At 35.4% G+C, this 27,069-nt stretch overlaps 4 protein-coding genes across 4 annotated transcripts; 3 read left to right on the top strand and 1 right to left on the bottom strand.

Moving 5' to 3' along the window:
* Positions 1-413: 413 nt before the first annotated feature.
* Positions 414-2,701, top strand: LOC105336477 (uncharacterized). Its single transcript, XM_011440800.4, has 6 exons — positions 414-729; positions 1,033-1,146; positions 1,399-1,477; positions 1,896-2,072; positions 2,351-2,453; positions 2,583-2,701. The coding sequence occupies exons 1-5, from the start codon at positions 535-537 to the stop codon at positions 2,446-2,448; spliced, it is 663 nt and encodes a 220-aa protein (XP_011439102.2). The 5' UTR covers positions 414-534; the 3' UTR covers positions 2,449-2,453; positions 2,583-2,701.
* A 3,857-nt stretch (positions 2,702-6,558) lies between these two features.
* Positions 6,559-8,471, top strand: LOC105336478 (josephin-2). Its single transcript, XM_011440801.4, has 3 exons — positions 6,559-6,870; positions 7,286-7,411; positions 7,927-8,471. Exons 1-3 carry the CDS (start codon positions 6,707-6,709, stop codon positions 8,312-8,314), a joined length of 678 nt encoding a protein of 225 aa, XP_011439103.2. The 5' UTR covers positions 6,559-6,706; the 3' UTR covers positions 8,315-8,471.
* A 1,973-nt stretch (positions 8,472-10,444) lies between these two features.
* Positions 10,445-21,643, bottom strand: LOC105336479 (sorting nexin-29). Its single transcript, XM_034456926.2, has 21 exons — positions 21,506-21,643; positions 21,076-21,140; positions 20,825-20,877; positions 20,353-20,430; positions 20,186-20,262; positions 17,994-18,168; positions 17,576-17,646; positions 17,265-17,438; positions 16,673-17,024; positions 16,348-16,445; positions 15,988-16,081; positions 15,712-15,776; positions 15,551-15,614; positions 14,712-14,840; positions 14,410-14,492; positions 14,002-14,108; positions 13,682-13,798; positions 13,099-13,239; positions 12,175-12,315; positions 11,687-11,826; positions 10,445-11,052 (listed from the first exon to the last, which is right to left on the bottom strand). The coding sequence occupies exons 1-21, from the start codon at positions 21,510-21,512 to the stop codon at positions 10,932-10,934; spliced, it is 2,352 nt and encodes a 783-aa protein (XP_034312817.2). The 5' UTR covers positions 21,513-21,643; the 3' UTR covers positions 10,445-10,931.
* A 101-nt stretch (positions 21,644-21,744) lies between these two features.
* LOC105336480 (large ribosomal subunit protein uL16) lies at positions 21,745-25,654 on the top strand. The gene is made up of 5 exons (XM_034456927.2): positions 21,745-21,847; positions 21,948-22,006; positions 22,236-22,482; positions 23,071-23,233; positions 25,446-25,654. The coding sequence occupies exons 1-5, from the start codon at positions 21,825-21,827 to the stop codon at positions 25,599-25,601; spliced, it is 648 nt and encodes a 215-aa protein (XP_034312818.1). The 5' UTR covers positions 21,745-21,824; the 3' UTR covers positions 25,602-25,654.
* The last annotated feature ends 1,415 nt before the right edge of the window (positions 25,655-27,069 follow it).

Raw genomic sequence — 27,069 nt, 5'->3', positions numbered from 1 at the left:
ACAACAATTGGTTTCTTTAACTTGTCATCAATAAGAGGGAAATAACTTGAATTCAGAAGAATGTGTAGCTTAATAATTTCAGCTTTTTAAGTTGTTTTCTTTATTTGATTTGACAAAATGATCGTGTAGGAAAGGATATTCATTGAATAGTTTTTTCGTTGTACACCTTTTTACACTTAACACTTTTTATAAGATAAAGAATCTGGCCGGATTCCGAAAACGGAGTGTTTGGCACTGTCATGATAAATGACGTTTTTTTTTTGTAAAGGTTAATCTCGGATAATGAAAAGGAAAAATAAATATTCGACCCTCTCACTATATATATATAGATCGATTCCTATTTTTCCTTATCATTGAGCGCTTTTGTTGAAACACAAGCATCTTAATTGCGTCTCATAAATATAATGTTCCAAATCGTAGCGAATTATCTGGGATAAGAAGGTCATGCATTGAGAACACATATATGACGGAATTCCGAACTTTTCAAAACATGTCATGCATTTCTTATCAGCGCACTAGATATACCTTTGTAAGATGGTCAGTGCTCGAGTTCTTTATATCGTAGTCCTCCCGATGTCTCTACGAATTTACAGCTTCCTCCTCCTCATCTGCTGCACGCAGGTCCTACTGACAGAATCAGCCACCAGGTGCTGTGTGCCGACTAACTTCCGGTCTAATATGGACGTCACGGGTGGTTTCCTCAGTAACAGCGGTCCAAATATTGTTGACGTAGGTGCACTCTTAAAAACAATTTGTGGTCTCTGCGTATATAAAAACAATGAGCTCAAATATTTATCATATGATCCTTTGAAATTTTAGCATGATTGGTTGCAAGTTGCATGTTTATTTGCAATAGTTTCGAATACAAATCATTTTATCCTGAGTAAAATTCAGCGTCGTCTCTATGACTCTACAAAAACCTCTCAAAGTTCCTCTCAAATTTTAATATATATTTTAGGATTCTACATACTTCTGAGTTATGAAAGTTCTGTTCAATTTTCGGTTTCTCACGTAAAGACATTTTCTTTGCAGAACCGGGTGTTGCTTTATTTCGATTACCCGACAGAGCGGTCAAGAACAGAGACTCGTATAACTCTACCTGGCGGCGGGCACCTGCTTCACACGGAAATAGCAGACTTCGCCAAGGTAAGCTCGTGCTCTTTTCAGTTCGACCAGGTCATACCATATTTTAATTAATATGTACACTGAAATGAGGTTTTACTCTGTTTGAAAGTTCATCATTTGACAAAATTAAAGTTTATCCAGTTAAAGGTGAAATAAGTTCTATCAAGTCGTGCCATAATTTGCATGTTTTGTAATATGGAAACGTATACTTTATAAAGATTTTTTAAAAACAGAAATATATTTGATATGCATAAAAGGTTTGTCGTATTACAGCACAGGGTGTTTAAGATAGACGGTGATCACTGCGTAGAGAGCCACATGAATGCCACCATTCAGGACCGGTGCATTTCGGGTAAGATGGCTGCTAACTGTCATGCACGTGGTTGTTTCCTGTCTCGTGACTGCTTCAAATATTGACTGTAAACTAACGTGTATCTTCTTTATGAAATAACGTGAAAATATGACGTAATCTTCTCTGCAATGTAAATAATTAGTTTTAACCTCCAATGACTGTAATATATGATGAGAGTTTTGTAAAGAACCAATTGATAAGATAGCATGCTGTAAGTGTTATTTCCAGTAATGTGATTGTAAACTAATAATTTAACTGCCCCCCCCCCCCGTTTGATTTTACTTATAACTATTGAGTAAAATTTTCCATGACCTTTAATACTGTAAACTATTAGACGATGGTTTTAGGAATATTCAATAAGTATTCGTTTTTTGATTATTATAAGGTGATCAAATATATATTTAGTCATATTTCACAGTTGATGCACAACTCGTTTCAACGGGATACGTTGGATCTCCGAAAAATCCACTAAATATCCAAACATGGCGCTTCTCAATACCCGGAACTGACATCATCAATTACCGGATGTTAACAGAGATCTCTCCCGGCACGTGTCTGCCGGTGCTACAAGCAGAACATGGATTTCTAAACGGAGGTACAAACTTCCTTTTCTGTGTTCCGAAAACATTTTTTTAATCAGTTATGAACTAGTATACTATATTACATAACGCTAGTTGTAGTCGTGTCCCACAATATACTACATATATATATATATATATACTACATAGGACTAGTTGTAGTGGTACATAGGGCTACTGTATATTATTGTCAATAAAACTATGTTTAATCAATTAGGTTTATTCTAGAAAAGGAGTATATTAACTATATTCCATGTATCACTCCATTCGAACACACCTCTCTTGTATTTTCTAGCCTATTCGGCGATGACGTATATTATATCTGACGTACATATTGACCACGCCCCTGCGGCATTGTTTGATCCACCCACACACACGTGTCACAAAGTGTAAAAAAGGTATTAAAAATGTCGTAAAAATTTACAAGTAACTCAAAGCTATTATATTAATTAGCTTAATGAATATGTAACAGTATTTCTTATGTTTTTCAACTTTTTAAGAATAAATATGATCATGACATTTTGTAGATGTGAGGAAGAACGGCGAATATGCATGGTGAGCCGTCTCTTCTCTCGCCACCATGCTGACTATATAGGGCTTGCTTTATTTTTACTTATCTTTTCTAATAAAAATATAAAAATCAAAACTCTTTGTGTTTGGTTATTTTTATCACAAAGTGGCCTGATTTATAATAAAGTTTTCCTCTAGCTCCCGAGAAAAAAAATCTATATAAATTAATTAAATGGATTACCCTTTTGTCATGTTGTTAATTTTGAATTTACTTGGTGGGTGTAAATACAAAATTTACAACATAACAATTTAAATTTTGTATTTACACCCACCCAGAAAATACAAAACTTACAACATGACACTTTCTTGTAAGTTCCGACCAAGGCTTTCTAAAACCCCCAGCTAAACATAGTTTTTAATATAGATATATTTTTGGCAAGTCTTATACTAATATTTTTATATCATCAGGACACTTCTATTGATTAATTAATTTATTTATTTTGTTTGTTCCTAATTGTTGGAGTAATTTTCCCAGATGAGATCACCTCATCTCCGCACCCTACGGTTCTCCGTTATTTGGATCATGTATGACCGACTAAGATCTTACTTTAAATCTATTACTACATGTACTAGGCAACAAAATAAAACTAGTGTAATTGTCATTCAGTTGAAAGAGAGGAAACCAATGATTGTCACCGGTCTTAGGCCTAGGGTTACAGTTGTCTGGGTTTTCTCCCCTACCTTTGTTTCCTTATTATGAATCAAAGTACTGATAGACGGCGGCATCATTTCGGAGGAAATTAAACTAATGACAATATATGATATTTTTATTTAAGGAAAAACAGCGCGCTTACCGCTTATCATGTTAGAATATTCGCGAAGTGGTTTACTATTTAAGGTCGCAATGATATTTTTCAGGTTGACACCAGAGTTAGGTAGATAATATTAAAATAATTAGTGTTGTTCTCTTATCTTACCTTATAAGATTGCTATATTACAGCTTAAAGGTGTTTATTCTTTACAAGAAATGGAAAGAGGTAATTATTTTGCATCACAAAACAACATGGGAAATGTACATTTTATTAAACGCATACAACCCGAATTATTTATGTACACATTTCTTTTCTTGTGTATATTAAGTTTAAGTCGCTATTATTTCCTGTGTATAGTGATTTACAAAGTGAAACCCAAGGTAGCAAATGGCATGTCCTAAGGGTTTTCACACCTGTTTTCAAGACAAAAAATAATCTCTAATTTGCAAACTACTTCGTCTTACTGTACAACCCCCCCCCCCCTTTCTATCTTACAGAAGGGGTTTCTTGATTAATGAGAGTCGATCCAGATATTCTCTTTTTGTGATCTTTATGAGAGAGAGAGAGAGAGAGAGAGAGAGAGAGAGAGAGAGAGTGTTTTAGGCGTAATTTTACGTTCATTCATTATATTAATATTATATATACATAAAACTAGTATTCGATTATCCACAAAAGAATAAAGTACACTGTGATTGAATCCAGTATGCAGTTTCAGTCCGAGTCCACGTGGTACCCCTGTCAATCAAATCAATGCGCGAGGTGCACCACGCGTTCCTTCCAAGATCAGAGGGGAAAAGTTTTGTTCTAATTGTTTTCATTTCAAGTAAGAAGAAAAGAAGTATGCATAACAATAAAGTATCCTACAGTGTTTGTGATGTTTGATTTCAAGTAAAGAGAAAAGAAGCATGTCTAACAATGAAGTACATGTATTCTACACTGTTTGCGATGGTTAATTTCAAGCAAAGAGAGAGGACGCATGTGTAACAACTCTCTCTCTCTCTCTCTCTCTCTCTCTCTCTCTCTCTCTCTCAACATGGTAAACGAAAACATGTACGTCATACTACGTACGATCACGTTGAAAGTAATTAGGGGGATTTGGATTTATATTATTCAAGCTTCACAGATAATCGCACAAATTGAAGTGGTGTAGTTGGGGCCTCAATTTAGTTGATTGACACAGGTACACGGACCAGGTAAATTCGAAGGCGGTGCTTATTTTCTCGGCCTTTAAGAATCAAAAGATGCAGAGGGGTGCAGCTGTAAAGAAAGATAGTCTCTGCGGGAGATTACTTGATAATACACGAACGATATACGACAGAGACAAAGAAGCACACCATGTTTATAATTTGAATCTCATAATTATTCATTATTTCGTCCATCGCTAGAATGGTTAACATTATTTGACGTCACGGGCAAGACAATCACAATATATATAAGGATGCTGTTATACAGCCTCCGTCTAAAAAGACATTAAATCCAACTTTGTTGATGTACTTTCAGCATGTTGATGACGATGATGACGAGGATGGTGATAAATTGATTCTGTGCTTGATTATTATTATATATAGTTACTAGCTGGACAAGACATTAAATTCTGAAACAAAACGAAGGGAAGTTATGGCACGCCAAATTCACAAAAATGAGATAATCATAGTTTCACGGTCGATGAACTAAGTTTAACGGTTGTAAACTATAGTTTACGGACAGAAAACTAAAGTTAACGTCGTTAATCTATATTTCACATCTTTAAATCATAGTTAACGCAATCATATATGTTTCAGAAGTGTAAAACTATAATTAACACTGAAAACAACCATTTGCGATTGCAAAATATGGTATTTTTTGATAAATATAGTTTCACGATTGTGAAACTATGGTTAACGAATGTAAATTATAGTTTACAGATGTGAATCTATATTTATCAGCAAAATCTATCGTTAACGTTATTTGCAGAAAGATAAACTTAGAGTTACAATTCGTTAACTAGAGTTTACAAACGTTAAATATAGTTTTACAGATGAAAACTATAGTAAACGGATCATTAATAATAGTTTACGAATCGTTAACTATAATAGTTTACGAACCGTAAATTATAGTTAACAATAAACTATTGTTAACTATAGTTTAGCGTCCGTAAACAATAGTTAACAGTTGATAAACCTAGTTTATTATCTGTGAAACTCTATTTGACGCCGTTAATCTATATTTCACATCTGTAAACCATAGTTAGCGCGATCATTTATGTTTCAGAAGTGTAGAACTATAATTAACATTGAAAACAACCATTTGCGATTGCAAAATATGGTATTTTTGATAAATATAGTTTCATGATTGTGAAACTATGGTTAGCGAATGTAAATTATAGTTTACATATGTGAATCTATATTTAATAATAACAGCAAAATCTATCGTTAACGTTATTTGCAGAAAGATAACTAAGATTACCATTCGTTAACTATAGTTTACAACCGTGCGTTAGACATAGTTTTAAAGATGTAAACTATAGTTAACTATAGTTAACGAATCGTTAACTATAGTTTGAGGTTCGTAAATTATAGTTACCCGTCGATAACCTAATTTATCAAATGTGAAACCATGTTTAGCTCATTTCTGTGAATTTGGCGTGCCATAGGAGGTACGTACGTATTAAAAATTCACCATTTGGCAAAGATAAACTTTTCGTCAACTTGACTCGAAGTCAGTGTCAGATGAACAATTTTCTAGAAACAGCTGATATATATTATGTGGACTTTTTTCCTCAACACCACATGTCACACTATGACTATGACGACGATGATGATTTATCATGATTATGATACAAGTATAGAGGAGGAGTCGAGATCAACGAGCTTTTTTTATCCGAGAATGTTTTCATTAATTGGAGGCGGGCTTTGGATTATTTTTAAGGCAACAACATACACGTAGGAATGTATTTTCAATATTGTTTACCCCCAGAAACCAGTTTCTAGGCAAAAAAAAAAAAATATATATATATATATAAAATAAAAACCGCCTGACAATTCTGATCGGGATCGAAATTCCATTAATGTTATTCGTACCTGAATTTTTTTTCTGAAAAAAAACCCACCAAAACATACAAGGTACTTCATTTCAACTAATTTATATCTGACTTTGGATATATTTCGACTTATATGCATTCATAAGTACACAACCTCATAAATCGTTCAACGAACTGGGTGGTCATATTCCGAAGCTAATGGAACAAAGTGAAACTAGAACCGGTAACTTTAAAGTTGGTGATTAGATTGAGAAGAATGTGAACAACAGTCGATTACGGATATTGTCGCTCGGTGCTGCCGAGTGGTGTTATGGGAGTAAACTACTCGTGCAAGAAAGATATGACGGAAAATAAGGAAATTGGGGTTTACCACGAGAGGCAGGTGAAGGAGTTATGTGCCCTTCACGCATTAAACAATCTATTCCAGGACCAAAAGGCCTTCTGTAAAAAGGATTTGGATGACATCTGTATCAGGTACTGCTAGTTAAAGCATGGCCGTGCTTGGCTGCAGGTCTGTAGCAACCAGAAAAATGTGGTTGACGTGCTGTAGGCATTTGATGAACACTGTTGAAACATGTTCTATGCAATGATTTGTATCAGTGTGCCATTTTACAACTTTAGCTTCATTTTACTCTAATATGAAGTCATTTCAGGAAGGTATACATGTATATAGCACTAACTTTTAAAGGGTATAGACACTGTTAAGGTTAATGTTTTGTTTGGGAAACTGTGGCCAATTTCACTTGATTGATACTTTAAGTGAATATGCATTGTGACCAATGTTCAGTAATTGAATATAATAACTTGAAGTTATATCTCTGATTTTAATTAGATTGTCTCTAAAATTAGAAATTGCATATAATAACTTGGGTATTATCTCTGATTTTAGATTGTCTCCAGATCATTTTATTAACCCTCACCGCAGCTTATTGGGACTGGGAAATTATGATGTCAATGTTTTAATGGCAGCTGTCCAAACCAAGAGTTGTGAAACCATATGGTTTGATAAAAGAAAGTGAGTATGAGCAGTATCAGTTTTAAGCTTTTAGGTGTAAGATCTGACAACATTATCTTGGTTTAGTCCAGACACACGGACAGACAGACAGCATTGGTTTTTCAAATTGTAAACATTTACAGCTGAGGCTATATAGATATGTCATTAATAGGAAAGAAAAAAAATTACATTATTGTTTTTTGGGGTTTTAAAAAGACAGTTGATACTGATGAACAAGTGAAACTACATTCATGGAAAAAACTGTGTAATGTTTGTATAGGAAGAAAATATTGATATTGAGTAATAAGAATTTAAAGTGCTACTAAGGGGGGGGGGGGGGGGTTTGGTCAACAAAATAAAAACAGTATTTTTTTTCCAATTAAGTACATATTAAAATCCAATAAGGTTGCATAATTGAAAAAAGGATAGTGGTCAAACATGAGTTACATATACCAGTAAATTTAAATGCAAGTTATTTTTAATAATTTAACATAAATCTTAGTTCACAGTTGCTCAATTAAATCACTTTTTTATAGGAACATAAAATGCCTTCTGCCTGAAAATATCCAGGGATTCATTCTCAACACACCTTCAGAGTATAAATGGGGTTTACTGCACTTTCCTTTCAAGAGGAAACACTGGATTGCGATTCGTAGGATTAAAGACATTTATTATAATTTAGACTCGAAACTGGACTCCCCAGAATCCATTGGGGATGAGGAGTCCCTGTTTTTGTTTTTACAAAAAGAGCTGGAGAATGGGGAAAAAGAACTGTTGATTGTGGTCAGTCAGGAGGTGGAACAGGCAGGAACCTGGAGGAGGAACAGCGACGCCTCGGGGAATCTGTCGACCAGCAGCGATCAGCACAGTGCGAACGAAACAGCTACCTCAAACGCTAACCTACAGCCTCTGGACGATCTCTAAGGACAGCTTGTGTATTGTCTTAGAAATTTTGATACCTTTTTTGTTACTTGTTTAGTGGATTTTACTTTATAGCCAATACTTTATTGTTGTTGTCAATATCAAATATTACATGGGATATTCCACTGAATGGACAACAAGGAATAAACATGGATACTAATTTGTGATTCTTCACTTTCTTCCATTTAAGCCGAATTCTGCAGAGAAACAGGTTAATTACAACCAATTTTGGCTCCCAGGTACCATGGTTAGACAATTATTCGAGTTCTATTTTGGTTTATTGAATAGCAGAGGATTTTTTGTAGTTGTAGTGTTTACCCCCCTTCATATTTTTTCAGATTTTTGAATTTTTTCAGATTTTTAAATTTAAAAATTTCAAAATAAGTCTGTAGCTGCTCAATTCAACAGCTGTTTTAAGTACAGTCAAACCTCCTTATCACGAACTAGATGGGACTGGTTAAAAATATTGATAAATCAAAGTATTCGAGATATCAAGGGTAAAATACTTTAAGTTTAAGTGTTTGGGACTTAAAAATCACCTTGACATATACATTGTATTCGATATATCGGTGTTCGAGATACCGAAGTTCAACTGTAATTAAAAATGCACTGTCCTATTATTGCATACAAAATGATAATTATACTCATAAAACAGACTCAATTTTTAAAAAAAATTTATAATTCATTACCATGAAACAGAATATTGACATGTAGGACTTCATATTTATTGCTTTTATATCTTTTGGCAACATTTTTGGCCAGTTTTGAGCAGAAACAAGCCAGTTCAAGAATTGTTTACATTCTTATCCTCAAATGTACAAGAATGCTGCACATCCCCCTTAATGTACATTACATTTTGCAGTATCATCTCGAAGTACTGATAAAAAAGAAATCAATCACATTATATGTTTGAAATTCATGTGACCAATTCCAAAATACTAACAATTGCAAAAAGTAATGTTTTTGAATCAAAGTTCCAAATGTTTCTGCAGAAAAAAGTGGTAAATTCTGTATTAATTATCTCATTAACTGAAATAGGTTAGACCTTCAGTATATATCAATTCTTTCCTAGAACTTAACACTTCTGAATCAAACATCACATTTTTCCCCTGAATCAGCAAATTAGGCTCCCAAGTGAGATGACAGGTACGGCATTTTAGATTTCACAATTCCTTATGTTGAACAGTGAGGACAAACATCAATGTCTTTGACTTCATTTTATTATATCTTATGACGACGAGTTTGGCTGCAAAATCATAATGAGTAAACTTGATTTAAATTTTCTGGTGGCTATTAATATCAACTTGAAATTCCTTACAATGGAAACATCATTTCTTAGCAATTACATTTACATACCATTTATATTCCACCAATAACCATGCCATTAAATCAATATACAGAATGCAAGACCAGTAAATTTCTGACTGGAAAAACCATGAGAATCGTGAAAACTGAAAGTTTGGCACTAAATAATCAAACTGTGTGGTGTGCTATCTTATTTTTCCTTTTTATGTGCACTTGTAAAAGAAAAAGTAAATTTACATGCAAGTACATGTACATGTATATACAAAACCATTCATTTAAGCTGACAATGGCTTCATTCATACACAAGATTGTACTTCAAAATAAAGCATGGATTGACTGAAAAACACAGTGAGACAGACTGTACAACAGCTGTCTTCTGTAAAAGTCACAACATGTGTCACAATTTCCTACATTTACAATTAAAACATTGCAGGTAGATGATCCCAGTCACCCAAGAACAGTTGACTAAAAAATAACACAATATATGCCAAACTTGACAACAGAATGTACGATGGTGATTCTTTACACAAAGGTATATATTGCACTCTCCCTCTCTTGATCAGGGCCTTGCCTTGTAAAATGTCTGATAAGTTTGTCTTGCAGAGTATATATCTCTAAATTTGTAAATATATATCTATTCAATCAAATATCTTCAGTTCATTTCTTTAAAAAATTACATGCATGTAAACAATGTCCCATGCCTTTGAATGAGATCTTTTTTCTTACTATCGATATTTACTGGTAAAAAAACCCACCTCTGTGTTTACTTTTGGTATTTTTAAAATATTACAAAACACAGCTACAGATTGTTCTGATGAAGAATCTGTAAATATTTACATTATTTTCTTCAAAACTGATGCGATTAAACTTTACTCTCAGTGATGGTAGATCTTTTCACATTAACCAGAAAAACTTATAATTACACATTTTAAATAGAATAAGAATAAACAAGCTCCCAAAAATGTTTGATACCGTTATCTATACAGAAGCTTAATCTCATTTTTATCGAGATAAAAATATTGCATAAATAGGTAAAAACAGTTAAATATTTCAAAGAATTACTGTAAAGGAGGCAAATAAAACATTTTTTCACAGATGAAATACACATTTCTTTCTATTCTGATTAAAAATACAATATGAAATGACATCAACCTTCTTCAATAGCTTATACAAAAAATAAAACAATAAATAACAACAAATGTGGCTTCACACATATTCATGCGTGTCCTTTACATTCCCTGGCTTAACAATCCTTGATACCCTGCAACCATATACATGTAAGGTATGTAACAACCAATCACAGGAAGTCATGTGATCATAGCCCCTCATACTGAGGCTGCGGCAGACTTGACTGGTTCCCTGGACTGGTGGACAGAGAGGAAGATGAAGCCGCTTTCTTGACTTTCTTGGAGTCTGCTTTCTCTGCAGTTTTATCACTGAATCATAGAAAAAATACAATACCAAAATAAATTTTTCATAGTGTGTTGATAAAGATCTAAGAGGTGAATTATGATAACTTGTGGTATCATTTAAACTGTAAAAGTAACCCTTTTTACTCTCTTTCAACAAGACGATACCAAAGCTAGCTTAATGATGGACTCCAGTTTAATTACAAGTGTTTTATTTAGATATCAAAAGAGTACCAATCAAACAAATTCCAAAGTAAAGCTATTAAAACTTCACTCTCTGTATAACAGTATTCATGTACAAAACAAACTAGGTTTATTAATTGACGGAAAATTGGCTTTCACTTAGTTCATCATTCATACACATGTAATAAAAGTAAGCCTTATTTCTCTATTTCACATGGATGATACCAATATAATCTACCCGATAAATAAAGGACTCCAATTTGATTGCATGTATTTCATCTAAATAACAATTAAAAGAAAATCTATCGAAAAAAATTAATAATTTGCAAAGAAAAACTCATTTTTATTTGAATTATGATTCTCCTAATGGCTATATTAATATTTTTAACAAAGCAATCATACATCTTATTAAACTTGATCTAATATATAATCCAGAAAGTAAACTAGGTTAAGAAGGAGACAGATAATTGGTTTTCACCTGAAGAAAGGTAGTCGCTGTATGAAGCTATCCTTGCTGATTGTGGTGTCTTGTGACTTATCATTGTCCAGGACGTCGTTGATCACCAGGCGGAGATATGTCTGAAATACACGGCGGCGGTTCTCCACAACCTTAGCGTCCTGGAAAATTAAAATAGACTAACATGTAAATTCAAATAAACATTATCTGCTATAAGAAAAAATATCAATAAACCGTATATTAAAATACTGAGGCTTCATCAATAATTCTGGACACTATTTCCATGGAATTAATAAAAAGAAAATTGGTATTCAATGAATATTGGTGAAACCACAAAAATTAATTAACTTACTTTCTATGAAATTATCAATGAATTTGAATTTAAAGTCACTTATTCAATTTTCAAATTTTTTTTAGGGTTATTTATGATGAATTTTAGTCTGATGTTGTCAATGGAAAACAAAACTACAATACACAATATACCGGTAATGCATCAAAGGACTTATTACCTTCTTCCCAAAATTCTTCTTTGGAGGAAATTCAAATTTGCCAATTTTGGGATATATCTTTTTTAGCTGGTTGTGGACTTGATGAAACTGGCTGAATCTTTTGTAAACATTCCATTCTTCATCTTTGATTCTTACATATATCTGAAATATAGTTTGAGTGAAATAATCAGCCATAAACAATGTTATGCACAAGAGAGTGATTCATCCGTCATGTAATGCCCCATATAAGAGTGCATTATCGGCCATGTGATGCTCAAAACTAGCATGCATAACAGCCATGACCAATTTATTGCCCTGAACAAGACTGGGTTATCATGCACTACTTAAAGCCCTAAAGTGAGTCAGTTTTTAGCCAGGAGCAATTTAATGCCCTAAACAATAGTAATTTTAATATCATGAGCTTAACAATACACAGACTAAACTGTGTTATCAGCCACAAGTTTCCACTGTAATTGGCAGTGAAATTTAAAATGCCCTGATCTGCTATATACTGTGGAATCATTAGAATTCGAGGTGGCTCAATTTTCGTGGTATTTTGTTTGTAGCCCTCCCCCATGAATTTAAACCCTCAACGAAAACAATTTTAGAGAGAGTTATCTTTGTTACTGAAACAGTAACCGACGCATCCACGAAATTACATCCCCTCGAATGAACAAAGAATTCACAATCCACGAAAATTGGCCCCTATGAATTTAAATGATTCCACAGTAATGCCCAAGACAAAAATGAGATGTCAATAATATCGGGTATTATGTCCCCTGCTCGGGTGAGTTATCAGCATAAGAAATGTAAGGACGACAGTGAATATTCAGCAATTTAACGTCCTTACAAGGAGTGAGTTATAATGAGATTTATAAAGCCTATGACTGGAGCAATTTATCCACGATGAGTTCCCCATGTGACTGGAGGGCAGTGGAGGCATACCTGATAGACATGATGGGCGTCTGAGGCCGCCCCCTGGAGGAAGGCAGCAGGGATCCAAACATTGACCAGGGTACGGACTGGGAGGTGCTGCTCGGATTCTGGGGGCATCTCTTCACCGGCATACAGCAAGTCCTGGGGGAGCTTACAGAAAGAAGAAAACATTGAAATAATTATAGAAGTGTCACACATTTCATTCTTCTAGTGAACATAATACTATGAAACTTCATTGCATCATTTGTATTATATTTTCATTTGCAAGTGTTTTTCTTGTACAGTATGAACCTAATCAAAAGCAAAATGTTAATTTCTGTGTGACCTGTCTAAAGGGTCAAGAGGTAGTCTTGAAATGATGTGTCAATTGATTTTTTACGCAACAACATCATAATGAGCAAAGCATTGTATGAGAATACACACAAACACACAATATTCTACAGATGGCCAGAAGTACAACTTAAATTGCGGGCCCTCCAAATGCTTAGATATGTATATAAGGCTTGGAGGACTTCAATTACCAATCCCCAGAGATACATCTAATCAATTACTGGTCCCTATACAGATACAAGACTTGGAGGTGTACAATTACCGGTCCCCTCAGGTCCACTAGCTCCCCCTGGAGGCGACGGATGAAGCCCTCCTTGGAGTTGAGCTGTCTGTGCAGCATCTCATTGAACTCCATTAGCTCACCGTGCATCTCTGCTACCTGAGTACAATAGGAAAAGATTCCAGTGAACATTTCATGCATTCAAAATAAAACATTCTCAAACAAATATTTGATATTCATGTATGGTAAAGGCAACTATACTGCACGGTGAAAAAGGAATCTCATTGGCTTCCATTATGCACTTTTATAAATTTATATATTCTTTAAAGTAATTTTTTAATACTTGTATCCTAATTTCTGACCTGAATAAGTTTCTTTTCGTACTCTGACGCCTCGTGACTGTAGTCTACCGTTGACTTGGCAGGAGGAATGGAGGGCTGGGGCTCCTCAAGGTGAATTCCTAAACTCTCTGTAAACAAGTGGACAGACATCAGTATAAGACTTACTGCATAAGTATGTGCAAAGCTACCTCAATAACCACTGCACTGAGCTGATGAGAAAGTTACATTGACAGGCAATACAGAAAGCCTGACTTACTTTAAGAAACACAAGCATAATCTGCATGACCGTCCACTTTGACCGTTATTTGAGATACTAAATATATCAGTTCCTTAATAATTTTAAAACTTCATCAGACAACCAGTGGGTTCTGACTATGAGAGAGTCAGGTCGAGTAGGTGTTACTGTACTGAAAGACAACAGCAACCTACCATCAACCTGTGACCCCTCGGCTCTTAACATCTGTACAGCGTTCACGTATCTCCTCAACTGGTGCTTCAATAACTCATTCTCTCTGCAAAGAAAAATAATACAATTTTAACATCATTGACTTGCCATTTATCATGATTTCTGTTTATACAGTACCTATTCTAAACTTTAATAAGACAAGATCTGCAAATCATTAATTTAAATATACAAGTGGAAAATAATCACATTCAATTAGAGTGGGTCCTCACTTTTGAAAAATGGTATTAATCCTACTCCTTTTTTAGTTTGTCAATATATTACTTACTTTTGGAGTGTCTGGTATTTAGCCTGCTCTTTTTCATGTTTGGCAGTGAACGTCTGCTTCATCTCCTCCATCTCCGCTCTCAACAAGGACGACGTCTCCATCTCCTGCTGCAGCATGGCCTGTATATTCCTGTTGTGTACACAGTGAATCAAAACTTTACTTGTGAGTTATTGATACAAATACATTTATTATACTTTCATGTTAAATACTGAAATCTGATTGGTTTCGACGCAGTTGATAATCCGTTCTATTACCCTCAGTGTTAGCAACACACTTAGCAACGGGTAACACAACGAATTGTTACATGCGCGTAAATTATGCGCGTACGGTTCGTTGTGAAATTCACGTCATTTCTATATAAAAGCAGTAAAAAAATCTCTAAAATTAAGACATTCAGTATAATAAAATAAATAGTGCCTGTTTGGGAGGATAACAGTTGAAATTGACACCCCTCAAAAACCATTGTCAACCTCCGCTTCGCGTCGGTTGACAATGGTTTTCTCGGGGTGTCAATTTCAACTGTTACCCTCCCAAACAGGCACTATTTATATAGTAGCACAGGGAGTGTGTATTCTTGGTCTTTATACAGTAAATCTGAAGGTAACTGATTCAATTACAGCCAGTAAATGCAGCACATTAAAGGTACCAGACTTCACAGAGTTGAAGGTTTAAGACCTCACAGAGTTGGAGGTTTAAGACCTCACAGAGTTGAAGGTACCAGACTTCACAGAGTTGAAGGTACCATACTTCACAGAGTTGAAGGTACCATACTTCACAGACTTGAAGATAAGAGACTTCACAGAGCAATTAAAGATAACTGACTTTACAGAGCCTCTTACTTGTTTTGCTCCTCCACTTCATCTTTGCGGACCATCATGGCTACCACCGCCTTCTTCAACTCTTCTGTAAAACATTCCAGCATATCATCATGTACAATGTATATAAAGATCAAAACATCATGCCAATTACAATACCAGTGCCATGAAGGCAATGTATTTACCGTTTGACATACTCTCCTTCTGAATGACCTCATCTATGTTGACCCCGTCTCCTGCTGTCCTGAAACTAGAACAAGTCCCCAGTCACTGACCAACTATCACCACAGAAAGCAAACTATTCATTATTTATTTTCATTGTTTACGACATTCAAATTCAAAATTTTTGAAATGAAGCCAACACAAATTATGTGGTCTGCATATTCAATTTATAAGGATTAGTATTTAGACACAGAATTGTTAAAAAATTCTCTGTAACAGACAGGCTTGTTGACTTGTACCTGGAGTTAGTTCCCTTTTGGGCCATGTCCAGTGCTAGTGCCGCTGATTCAATGTCGAAGCCATTAAACCTGGGAAAACTCCCCACAGAGTCCACTGATAATCAAGAATGAAAGCATGCAAATTATAGAAATGATTAGAAGTTTGGAAACAGCACAAAATGAATACTCTAACTCTAATGTTATATTTAATTGATGTAATTTATTTTTCACAAATGATGAAAATGTTTGTATGAATTACACAAAAAAATAAACATGACATTTAGTAAATATAAAAACAAGTCAGGTATGTTTACTGTAGTATTATTTGTTAAGTGAAATCTGCAACACCTTGTACAATGGCTGCACAGCCTCATCACCTACCTGATGTACTGAGTGAGTCGCTGGACGCGCCCCTCACAACACTGGATATGATTGGCTGACCCTCCTTAGATAAAGGAACCAATACCTGAGCAGGCTCACTGTCAGATACAAGAAACATGTTATAATCCCCAAAAATATTTAAATGCTGTAATTAACAGAAGTCGAAATCAAAATGGATGAATAGTGTAATTACCAGTTACAGTCAAAATTAATAAAAAAATATCTATATAATCACAATGGAAGAATAGCTTGAGTGATTGATAACAGCCTTTTCAATATTTCAAAAGTAGTATGATTAAACAAAGGAAGCTGGCAGCCTTTATACCTGAGGTCAAGGTCAGTGGAGCTGAGGGAGTGAACACTGGGCGGTCTGTCGTACGATGTCTGGGAGTTTATGCTCGCCTCTCGCTGGAGCGTCCTATTTACAGACAAGTGAGTCCCCGAGTCACTACTACCATTGTCATGAATTCGTACTGCACTAATCTGTGAGACCAGTTCACTCGTCTCATCAACAGTTTTTCCCATTGATTTCTGGGATAGCTCCGATGACCCTACCATGACCTTTGAACTTTGCTCTGATTGGTCAGGGTCTGCACTGAATGTACCGGAATCGTCCTCATCAAAACTAACAATATGGGCATTCTTCTTCTTTTTCTTCTTCTCTTTCTTTTTTATTTCTACAAAATATTCACAATATGATACATTTGTGAAAGATCATATAAATTCAAAATGATGAAAATATTACACCTACACAGGAGTTCATGCAAAAATATGGGTAAATCCTTAATTCAAAACTTCATGATTGAGTATGGCAACATCACTGTTTTTAACATATATCTTATAAAAGGAAATACCCCAACCCTCTTTCCCATTATCAAAAATATCTATTCATTTTAATATCGTTTTTGTACATTTACCTGTGAGAGAAGCTCTAGTTTCCTCCCCTGCTATCACAGGGCGGGGCTCGTTAGCTATTTTATCCAGGACTGGTCTGGAGGAAACTGGAATGTTGACATTAGTGGAGGTCGATTTCTTCACAGCATTAAGGTCAGGGTTATCTACGTTAATCGCGAACAGGATGGAGCCCAGCCCTACAAAACAGAAATAAAGTATCCAGAGTACACCTTCAGTGTTTGGCTTCATTAGTAAAGAAATCTAACTACTTCTGCATGCTCATGTCTGTAAGACTTCTCTTTCCCTCTTTATCGCCTCCTTAAAAGGAACTCACCAGCGGCCATCATTGGCATCATGCTACTCCTTTCCTGATCTCTCATGAAGGCCCAGCTCTCGTAAAATTGACTGTCAACAACAAACAAGATACAATTTATCTTATAAACATTTATGTCATTCACTATTAAAATCCTATTGACCTGTTTGTTTTAACTGGACAATCTCGCATTATGTCCCAAACACATTGCACATTTTATCTGCACATTATATATATTATCTACTACATGTATTCATAGCTATAGTCTTAATTTTGTAGTCAAAGGTATAATATTACATTATGCTAAATAAAGTTTTCAACCACATTTGAAATGATTATAAACAAGGTTGAAACAGAACACTTCTCACTCTAAGGTTAGCCTCTACAATACTGCAATGAAATGAGTAGCTATCAAACTCCTTAATGAAACAGGCTTTACTTGAGGAGTTCTTCATTTTCCAGAATCATGTGCATGTTCCTCTCCAGTGAGTGTTCATTGAGGGCCGACCTGAGCCATGCTCGCCCTCGCCCTGAGTCTGTGTTAATATGCTTGAGCGTGTAAAACCGGTCCTGTTCATGCTTGGTCAAATTCTCCTTGACATACTGCCAGAAAACTACAAACAGGAGAGTTGGACAATCATTATTAACCATTCAAATGAGTGTGTTCCTGGTTCTGTGGGTATTAAAAGAAATCTATAGCTATCAAATTTTAGGTAAATCATTAAATATAAACTCTTCTGTTAATGCTATGTCAATCACAAAGTCATACAGAGTAAAATGCTAACTACAGAGTTATGTACAATAACCAGTCAGCCAAAGGTTTATCACAGTGAACATCCAGGGATCTGAACACACTGAACTGTCCTCCTGCACATACAACAATTACACACTGAACTGTCCTCCTGCACATACAACAATTACACACTGAACTGTCCTCCTGCACACACAACAGTTACACACTGAACTGTCCTCCTGCACATACAACAATTACACACTGAACTGTCCTCCTGCACATACAACAATTACACACTGAACTGTCCTCCTGCACATACAACAATTACACACTGAACAGTCCTCCTGCACATACAATAGTTACACACTAAACAGTCCTCCTGCACATACAACAATTACACACTGAACAGTCCTCCTGCACATACAACAATTACACACTGAACAGTCCTCCTGCACATACAACAATTACACACTGAACAGACCTCCTGCACATACAACAATTACACACTGAACTGTCCTCCTGCACATACAATAGTTACACACTAAACAGTCCTCCTGCACATACAACAAATACACACTGAACAGTCCTCCTGCACATACAACAATTACATACTGAACTTTCCTCCTGCACATACAACAATTACACACTGAACTGTCCTCCTGCACATACACCAACTACACACTGAACAGTCCTCCTGCACATACAACAATTACATACTGAACTTTCCTCCTGCACATACAACAATTACACACTGAACTGTCCTCCTGCACATACACCAACTACACACTGAACTGTCCTCCTGCACATACAACAGTTACACACTGAACAGTCCTCCTGCACATACAACACTTACACACTGTAAACTGTCCTCCTGCACATACAACAATTACATACTGAACAGTCCTTCTGCACATACAACAGTTACACACTGAACTGTCCTCCTGCACATACAACAGTTACACACTGAACAGTCCTCCTGCACATACAACAGTTACACACTGAACAGTCCTCCTGCACATACAACACTTACACACTGTAAACTGTCCTCCTGCACATACAACAATTACATACTGAACAGTCCTTCTGCACATACAACAGTTACACACTGAACTGTCCTCCTGCACATACAACAGTTACACACTGAACAGTCCTCCTGCACATACAACAGTTACACACTGAACAGTCCTCCTGCACATACAACAGTTACACACTGAACAGTCCTCCTGCACATACAACAGTTACACACTGAACAGTCCTCCTGCACATACAACAGTTACACACTGAACAGACCTCCTGCACATACAACAGTTACACACTGAACAGACCTCCTGCACATACAACAGTTACACACTGAACAGACCTCCTGCACATACAACAATTACACACTGAACAGTCCTCCTGCACATACAACAGTTACACACTGAACTGTCCTCCTGCACATACAACAGGTACACACTGAACTGTCCTCCTGCACATGCAACAATTACACACTGGACAGTCATCCTGCACATACAACAGTTACACACTGAACAGTCCTCCTGCACATACAACAGTTACACACTGAACTGTCCTCCTGCACATACAACAGTTACACACTGAACTGTCCTCCTGCACATACAACAGTTACACACTGAACTGTCCTCCTGCACATTCAACAGTTACACACTGAACTGTCCTCCTTTACATGCAACAATTACACACTGAACTGTCCTCCTTTACATGCAACAATTACACACTGAACAGCCCTCCTGCACATACAACAATTACACACTGAACAGTCCTCCTGCACATACAACAGTTACACACTGAACTGTCCTCCTGCACATACAACAGTTACACACTGTAAACTGTCTACTGCTTTCATTATAGAAAGTGAGAGAGTCCTCAGTCGTGATTACCTGGGTCTGCTTCCTTACTGGTGATGTCTGTGATGATGTCTGTCACTTTGTTTAGACCAGGAAGATTAGAGACCTGCCTGCAAAACAGTTTAAATCAATGTAAAGTTTACTTGGTCTCCAGTTAAAAAGAGCTTTTTTAAACTCTGCTTTATGTAGAGCTTTCTTACTTCAGGGCCAGAAGAGCCTTGTTTTGTTTCATTCCATGTTGAAGAGCCACCTCCCACGCAGCACACAGACAGGAAACTCTGAAACAGTCAAGCCAGAATTGTTAGCTTTTCGTTTGTAAAAGGTTTCATCATCTTCATTAAGAGTACTGAGTTTAATTCTATATTGCACTTTGTTTTTATTGTAATGACATGGTTTATTTCTCATCATCATCTTGTATTCATTGCAATAAATATTTTCATCTCAGGTTTTTTCCTAAAGTTAGTTTTTGTTGTGTATATATGAGTTTATTTCAAGATATCAATGCTTTTCTGCAATGATGCAGTGCAATGTCTGTGGAATGCCATTTCATGGTGTCATTTAGATTTTTTAAGTATTAACAACATATGGCCAATTCATAAGGTTTTATACCAGTACAAATTGACCAATAATTATAATAATTGTATATTAATGCTGTATGTTAAACTAATTTACCTGCTGTCTGCATCTGCTGCTAGCTCTGTTCGGCCACCAAAACGAACTTGACACTGAAAAAATAAAATAATAATTATCTCTCGTGTAATAACACTGCACAAATATCTTAATCTGTTAAAAACATTTTGTTGTGTGATAATGGGTGTGTTATTTATAGAAGTACATGTAATATGCAAACAATGAAACCTTAGGAGCTAGTGAGATAGTCAGACCTAATTGGTAAGAATTCTTTTATTAAGTGACAGATCTACCTGTTTAACAGAGTCAAGTAGCCTTGTAAGAATGGATTGTTTCTCAGCCGAGTGTCCATCATCACCTACAATATGAGATGAACACCAACTCATCATATCCATTATCCACCGACACCCAATATCTTAGTTATTGAGGAATATTCTGCTCTACATTACTTTCAAAAAGAAAATAATCTAAAATTTTAATACCTGCGTAATATACTAAATGCAACAACTCTAATAATAAACGTTTTGTATCATGCCATAGATCAGAAGGATAAACATTGAAATACTAAAAAAACAACATGCAAATAGACCCTCTATAGTCAGCTGATAAACAATGTAAACAAAACATTTTAAATTGCGGCAAGCCTGTAGATCTAGAACATGAAATTCTGGCGCCTTTTTTGTGGCGCGTGAATGTTAAAGTTATCATTAGTTGTATAATTACCATTCATTTTCCCTTTTATTCATTTTAGTTGACCTTCTTCTGCTCAATCATGATGAACCTTGTTTCCAGTGGGATGTTCTGCTACTAGAATTCTCTCCCTTGATTGATCACATGATTTGCAGAAAACTTCCGGTCTCTCTCTCTTTCCGGTAGGTTAGTATACACATGATGGACGTGAAAACATCGTCCGTTTATGATCTTTTAAATCCTAAGCAATCATACCACAAATGAAGTTTATATATGATTCCTCGAATTAATAAATCTTTCTTGTAACTGTTCAAATAATTATTAATATGTTTTTTCGTAATTTTAGTTCAAAATGGGGCGCCGACCAGCTCGGTGGTGAGTGACTTGCTTACATGTTAAACGAATGGATAAATACACATTTCTTATGCCTATCTCTGTGGTTTTATTTGTGACATGTATCAATTGAACCTTTCAGTTACCGATATTGTAAGAACAAACCATATCCCAAGTCCAGATTTTGTCGTGGTGTCCCAGGTAAGCAAAATTCGAAGACGTATTATTGAAAGGGGGGGGGGGGGGTATTATGTTTTAGTGTATCGTACTGTAATGTTATTAGTCAAATACGAGATATGTACAAGTTAAATTAAAATATATATTGAATCACGAGTCTTATAACAATGATAACATGGAAAATAAAGAAGGTTGCTATGAACTTTGCAGCATGTCACTTGATGTAGAGTACATTTTGTGAATTATTTTGTAGATCCTAAGATCCGTATCTTTGATCTTGGGAGGAAGAAGGCCAGGGTAGATGAATTTTCTCTGTGTGTGCATCTAGTTTCTGATGAGTATGAACAGTTGTCATCAGAAGCGTTAGAGGCTGGCCGTATCTGTGCCAACAAGTACTTGGTCAAGAACTGTGGTAAAGACGCTTTCCACATGCGGATACGAGTGCACCCCTTCCACGTCATCAGAATCAACAAGATGTTGTCGTGTGCCGGAGCCGATAGGTATATATATTTTGTAGTTGTGGACTATTATGGAAATGATCATTGTGGTAATTGAAATAAGATATTTGTTGAAATCAATTTTTTTTTTTTCACATTTGTTAAGATGAAATGTTTTTTCAAACTAATATGCTGCATATTAGCTTTTTTGCCAACCCTGAATATGCATCATTGCATAACAAGAATCTTAGAATGGAATTTGTACAAATGTATCTTTTTCTTCAACAAATACTGATAATTTGGAAGAGTAGTATTCTTACAATTGTGTGCATTTCAATTTTGCATGTTGGTGGCAATGATTCCCCATGTGTTGTGCATCAATCTTCTGTCACTGTGTTTTACTGACTTCTAGTACAGCTAGTGATATTTGTTGTGTCATGCACGGAATGTAGACAGTACCCTACTCAGTCACGTCTCCATGTCTTGCTTGAGTCTCAGATACTGTAATACCATGTGCTGTGTTAGCTTTTTTCAAGGCATGTAACATTGTGTATTGAACCGGTCAACCACAGCTACAGTTTCTCTACATAGATCTGTTGTTAACCTCATATTATGTAGCCTTGTTGTTTACCACACCTGTTTGTTTTGTAGGCTTCAGACAGGAATGAGAGGAGCTTTTGGTAAGCCACAAGGAACCGTTGCTCGCGTACACATTGGACAGCCCATCATGTCCGTCCGTGCCCGTGAGAACCACCAGGCATCAGTGATAGAAGCTCTCCGTAGAGCCAAGTTCAAGTTCCCAGGACGTCAGAAGGTACCAATGATTTCCTTGTTTATAAATATTGTGTCTTGTTTATTATGTCTGCCTCAAGCATCGAACACAGTACCAGCTCCATCAGGCATTGCTTGTAGGCCTGGTGGCGTTTCATTACTGTAAAATCAAACTCTGTCTGTTCCTAGTCTTAATCTCTCCTGCCTTGGGGTTATTGAGCAGTGAATCAGCCAACACCTCATTTCATTAGAATTTTACTCCCAAGATTTCTTGTAATATATTGAAAGTGATTTGTTGAAATATATATCAGCATATAAAGAATAAATTTTGTAGTAGATATTTATTATAGGGAATTTATATTGATTTTAATAAATGTAGAAGCAATAGGCTTGGCAGGAATTTACTTCATGGTGTCCATGTGTTTGAGGCATACTTTTTAAGTTATCATTAATACTTACAATATTATCAAATGATATTTTCTGCAGATAATTTATTATATAGAACCCATTCATGTTTGATTCATTGGTAATTCATTGCTATAAAATTTGAGAGCACATTTTCAGCATACCTTATGTGGCTGCATTTGACAGAAATTAGCACATATTTATAATGATAATTTTTTAAAGAGGTTCAGCCATTTTACTAAATGAAATATCTCTTATGCCAGAAGGTCTTGAAAACACTGGGATATGAAATAGGTTGGTCACATTCTGTTAGGACTGTCTCCCCTTTTTCTAAGTATATAAAAAAATCTGTTTGCCAAAGACCTGTTGTATGAAGACTTGGTATACATAAACAAACAGTTCTAGCTCCCCTAGATGCATTATGTATCTAGGTGGCGTTCCCTAAACTGTAAAATAAAACTGTAAGACTCGCTATGTTGTGTCTTTATTTTTTAGAGATATGATACAATGATGTTACAACAGTTCATCACAAGAATAACATTTTTATATGGAATGTCCATCTTGGGTTATGAATCTGATAATTTTTAATATAATGATGTCACTTGCAGCAAGGACAAATTTTTCTTTAAAAAAAAAAATGCAACCCAGTGATTTTATTTATTGAAACAGTTCTAGCTCCCCTAGATACATCATGTAACTGGGTGGCGTTCCCTAAACTGTAAAATGAAACTGTAAGACTCGCTATGTTGTGTCTTTATTTTTTAGAGATATGATACAATGATCTTGCTACATCATAAACTTCAGAGTTATTAGTAATCATACATCTGTTAATTTGTAAAACTTAATTGCTGTGATTGTATTTGTTGAAACAGTTCTAGCTCCCCTAGATGCATTATGTATCTGGGTGGCGTTCCCTAAACTGTAAAAGTAAACTGTAAGACTCGCTATGTTGTGTCTCTTCTTATAGAGACATGATACAATGATCTTACTACATCACACAATATATTTAAGGTCAGACGCAGGCTATCTTCCATTATTTTCTATTTTTTCCCTATCTCCGCAATGTGAAGATTTCCCATATGTAATTTCAAAATTATATTCATTTTATATGATGGGAATATTCTTCTACTTGGATTCATTGTTCCAATTGAAAATATGTACTATGACTTTATTAATAAGCATATTAATTGCATTTTGCATGCATTTAAAAGAAAATTCTAATTATTCATACTCCAAAAATAACCAGGTAATGCAACCGAATTTTTGAAACAAATTGAGAGACTGGGAAAAAAATTTACGAGATATCCATGGGTTCAAATATGAAGTTGACAAAGGTGGTATCAATGTTTAATTTCTGCTAAAGCTTGTTCGTAATGACAGTGGTAAATGTTTTGGCATGTACTTTACAAACTGTATGATTTACTTAAAACAACCATGACTTTTAATTAAAAGGTTTAGGTGTAATACAAGATTGAAGTTCAAGATACTGAATTTAGAAATAGATAAAAAAAATACTTGTATGTGCAACATGCATCTAATTTTCTAAACACAGCACATTCTCCTTTAAAAGGAATATCCTTTTGGTGGTGCTCCCTTTTCTGTGATATTGAATATCAAACTTGTCATCTGATGTCTTGTTTGATTGATAAACAGGACTTGCAGGTTTCATGACAGTGAATTTAGGCTTTATGACAGTGAATTTAATCTACAATGTTTCTTCTATGTATAAGTCTGAATTGGGAACAAATTACAAGCATTGTGATTGGCAGGGGAAAAATTTGATGTTGTGATTGGCTAAAGAGAAAGATGATCATAAATGTTTTGACTACTAAATTGTGTTTGAATTTCAGATCCACATTTCCAAGAAGTGGGGCTTCACGAAGTGGGAGAAACCGCAGTATGAGGAGATGCGCGCGGACGGTCGTCTGATCCCAGACGGAGTTACCGTACAGTACAAACCCGAAAAGGGGCCCCTCAAGGCCTGGATGGACAGACAGAGGGTCTAACCTATTTATTGTGATCTGGACGATAGAAAGAATAAAACAACACTTGGGCCTTCTTTTGCTTGTTTTGTGATTTTTTAAGTGTAACGAAATAATCTCTGCAAACCAAAAATACTTTGGTTAATCCTCAAATATTATATTATATATATTATATATATATATAAGATGTACATATAAGTCATTTCAGGTGGTATGGGACACTTCCATGTTGTGATGTATTATTTATCGAATAATAAAATCAAGCATATTTATATAGTTTTCCCCAATGTTGCCAACAGCATAGCTTAGAGGGTTCATTATGAACATTTAGGTCACAAGTACGAATCTGGGGATTTTAAATTTTTTTAACATTTTTTGGATAAATATAGCAAAATTTGACAATTCTTAACCTGAAAGTATATTAATTGTAATGTATTTTAATTTAGATGTCCCATACCATGTAAAAATTCTTGATGTGGGGAAGTACACTTCTCCTTTTGGAATCCACTGGTCAACATACCGGCATTAATGTCTCTCAAATGATTTCAGTGCTCTCTTTGATATTTGCAAATGATGCCAAACACATGTTTAATACCATAAGAAATGGTGGAGAGCAGGAATTAAAATTTCTGACACATCTCAATTTGCAAGAAATAAAAAAACACTAAAACATGGAGAGACTTGAGCAAGTCAAACATCAGTCATTTATCATCAGCACTCTCATTACTTAGTAACATGTATGAACAAAACTCTGTGCATTAATGAAGGGCAAAACATAGTCTCTGTTTATAAAATAGTGCATTCATATTTATGAAAGTTTAGGCCATAAAATATTTTCAACATAGGGTCTTCAAGGACTACACTGGACAAAATTGCTAACGCACCATTTGAAATAAAATAATATTTACATCCCAGAATTTTTTAAAGATATATTTAATGTTTAATTAAGTCACCTAAATTATAAGTAAGACATTTAAATGTCCAAACGGATAAATGGATGCAATGTTAACCGAAGCGTGACTCTTCTTTAAAAATGCTAAAATCGTGCTCGCACTTCTTTTGGAAAGATAGATCTTTACTTTCTTTTTTGTGATCTTGTTATTGATGCATGCATTACTAAAACCTCACAAAAAACCCGACGGGGTATGGCGCGTTTGATCCGAATGAGCGTGGCAGGACAGTTCGTATTGTCTTTAGTGAGGTTAGAAAAAATGTTAATAATTGTACGATTACCGGTGATATTTGCTAAAACATGACACAGCATGCTTATCAAATAAAAAAAATGTCGTTTAAGGTAGTCAAAGTGTTTAAAAGGCACCACACGTCAATTGCAAGGTTGTACCGGAAATTTGCGCAAACCGGAAGTGCGAGGGACCGAGCAAGAATTCCAAAGCGTCGCGTAAGACAGACAGATCCCATTTATACGAGCAAATGGAGCCCACACCTGATATTGATATGTGAATCACATAATGGGGGGTACCAATGTTTCATA

The sequence above is a fragment of the Magallana gigas genome, chromosome 7, assembly GCF_963853765.1.
Source record: "Magallana gigas chromosome 7, xbMagGiga1.1, whole genome shotgun sequence".
Classification (NCBI taxonomy): Eukaryota; Metazoa; Mollusca; class Bivalvia; order Ostreida; family Ostreidae; genus Magallana; species Magallana gigas.
This window is presented reverse-complemented; position numbering and strand designations above follow the sequence as displayed.

Coding starts and splice junctions, on each gene's coding strand:
- LOC105336477 (XM_011440800.4), top strand. CDS start 535: ATGGTCAGTGCTCGAGTTCTTTATATCGTAGTCCTCCCGATGTCTCTA. Junction 730..1,032: donor GCGGTCCAAATATTGTTGAC/GTAGGTGCACTC, acceptor TTTTCTTTGCAG/AACCGGGTGTTGCTTTATTT. Junction 1,478..1,895: donor TCAGGACCGGTGCATTTCGG/GTAAGATGGCTG, acceptor CATATTTCACAG/TTGATGCACAACTCGTTTCA.
- LOC105336478 (XM_011440801.4), top strand. CDS start 6,707: ATGGGAGTAAACTACTCGTGCAAGAAAGATATGACGGAAAATAAGGAA. Junction 6,871..7,285: donor TTGGATGACATCTGTATCAG/GTACTGCTAGTT, acceptor CTCTGATTTTAG/ATTGTCTCCAGATCATTTTA. Junction 7,412..7,926: donor ATATGGTTTGATAAAAGAAA/GTGAGTATGAGC, acceptor ACTTTTTTATAG/GAACATAAAATGCCTTCTGC.
- LOC105336479 (XM_034456926.2), bottom strand. Junction 16,082..16,347: donor CGACTCACTCAGTACATCAG/GTAGGTGATGAG, acceptor CTTGATTATCAG/TGGACTCTGTGGGGAGTTTT. Junction 14,109..14,409: donor CGAGGGGTCACAGGTTGATG/GTAGGTTGCTGT, acceptor ACTTGTTTACAG/AGAGTTTAGGAATTCACCTT.
- LOC105336480 (XM_034456927.2), top strand. CDS start 21,825: ATGGGGCGCCGACCAGCTCGGTG. Junction 22,007..22,235: donor ATTTTGTCGTGGTGTCCCAG/GTAAGCAAAATT, acceptor ATTATTTTGTAG/ATCCTAAGATCCGTATCTTT. Junction 22,483..23,070: donor TCGTGTGCCGGAGCCGATAG/GTATATATATTT, acceptor TTTGTTTTGTAG/GCTTCAGACAGGAATGAGAG.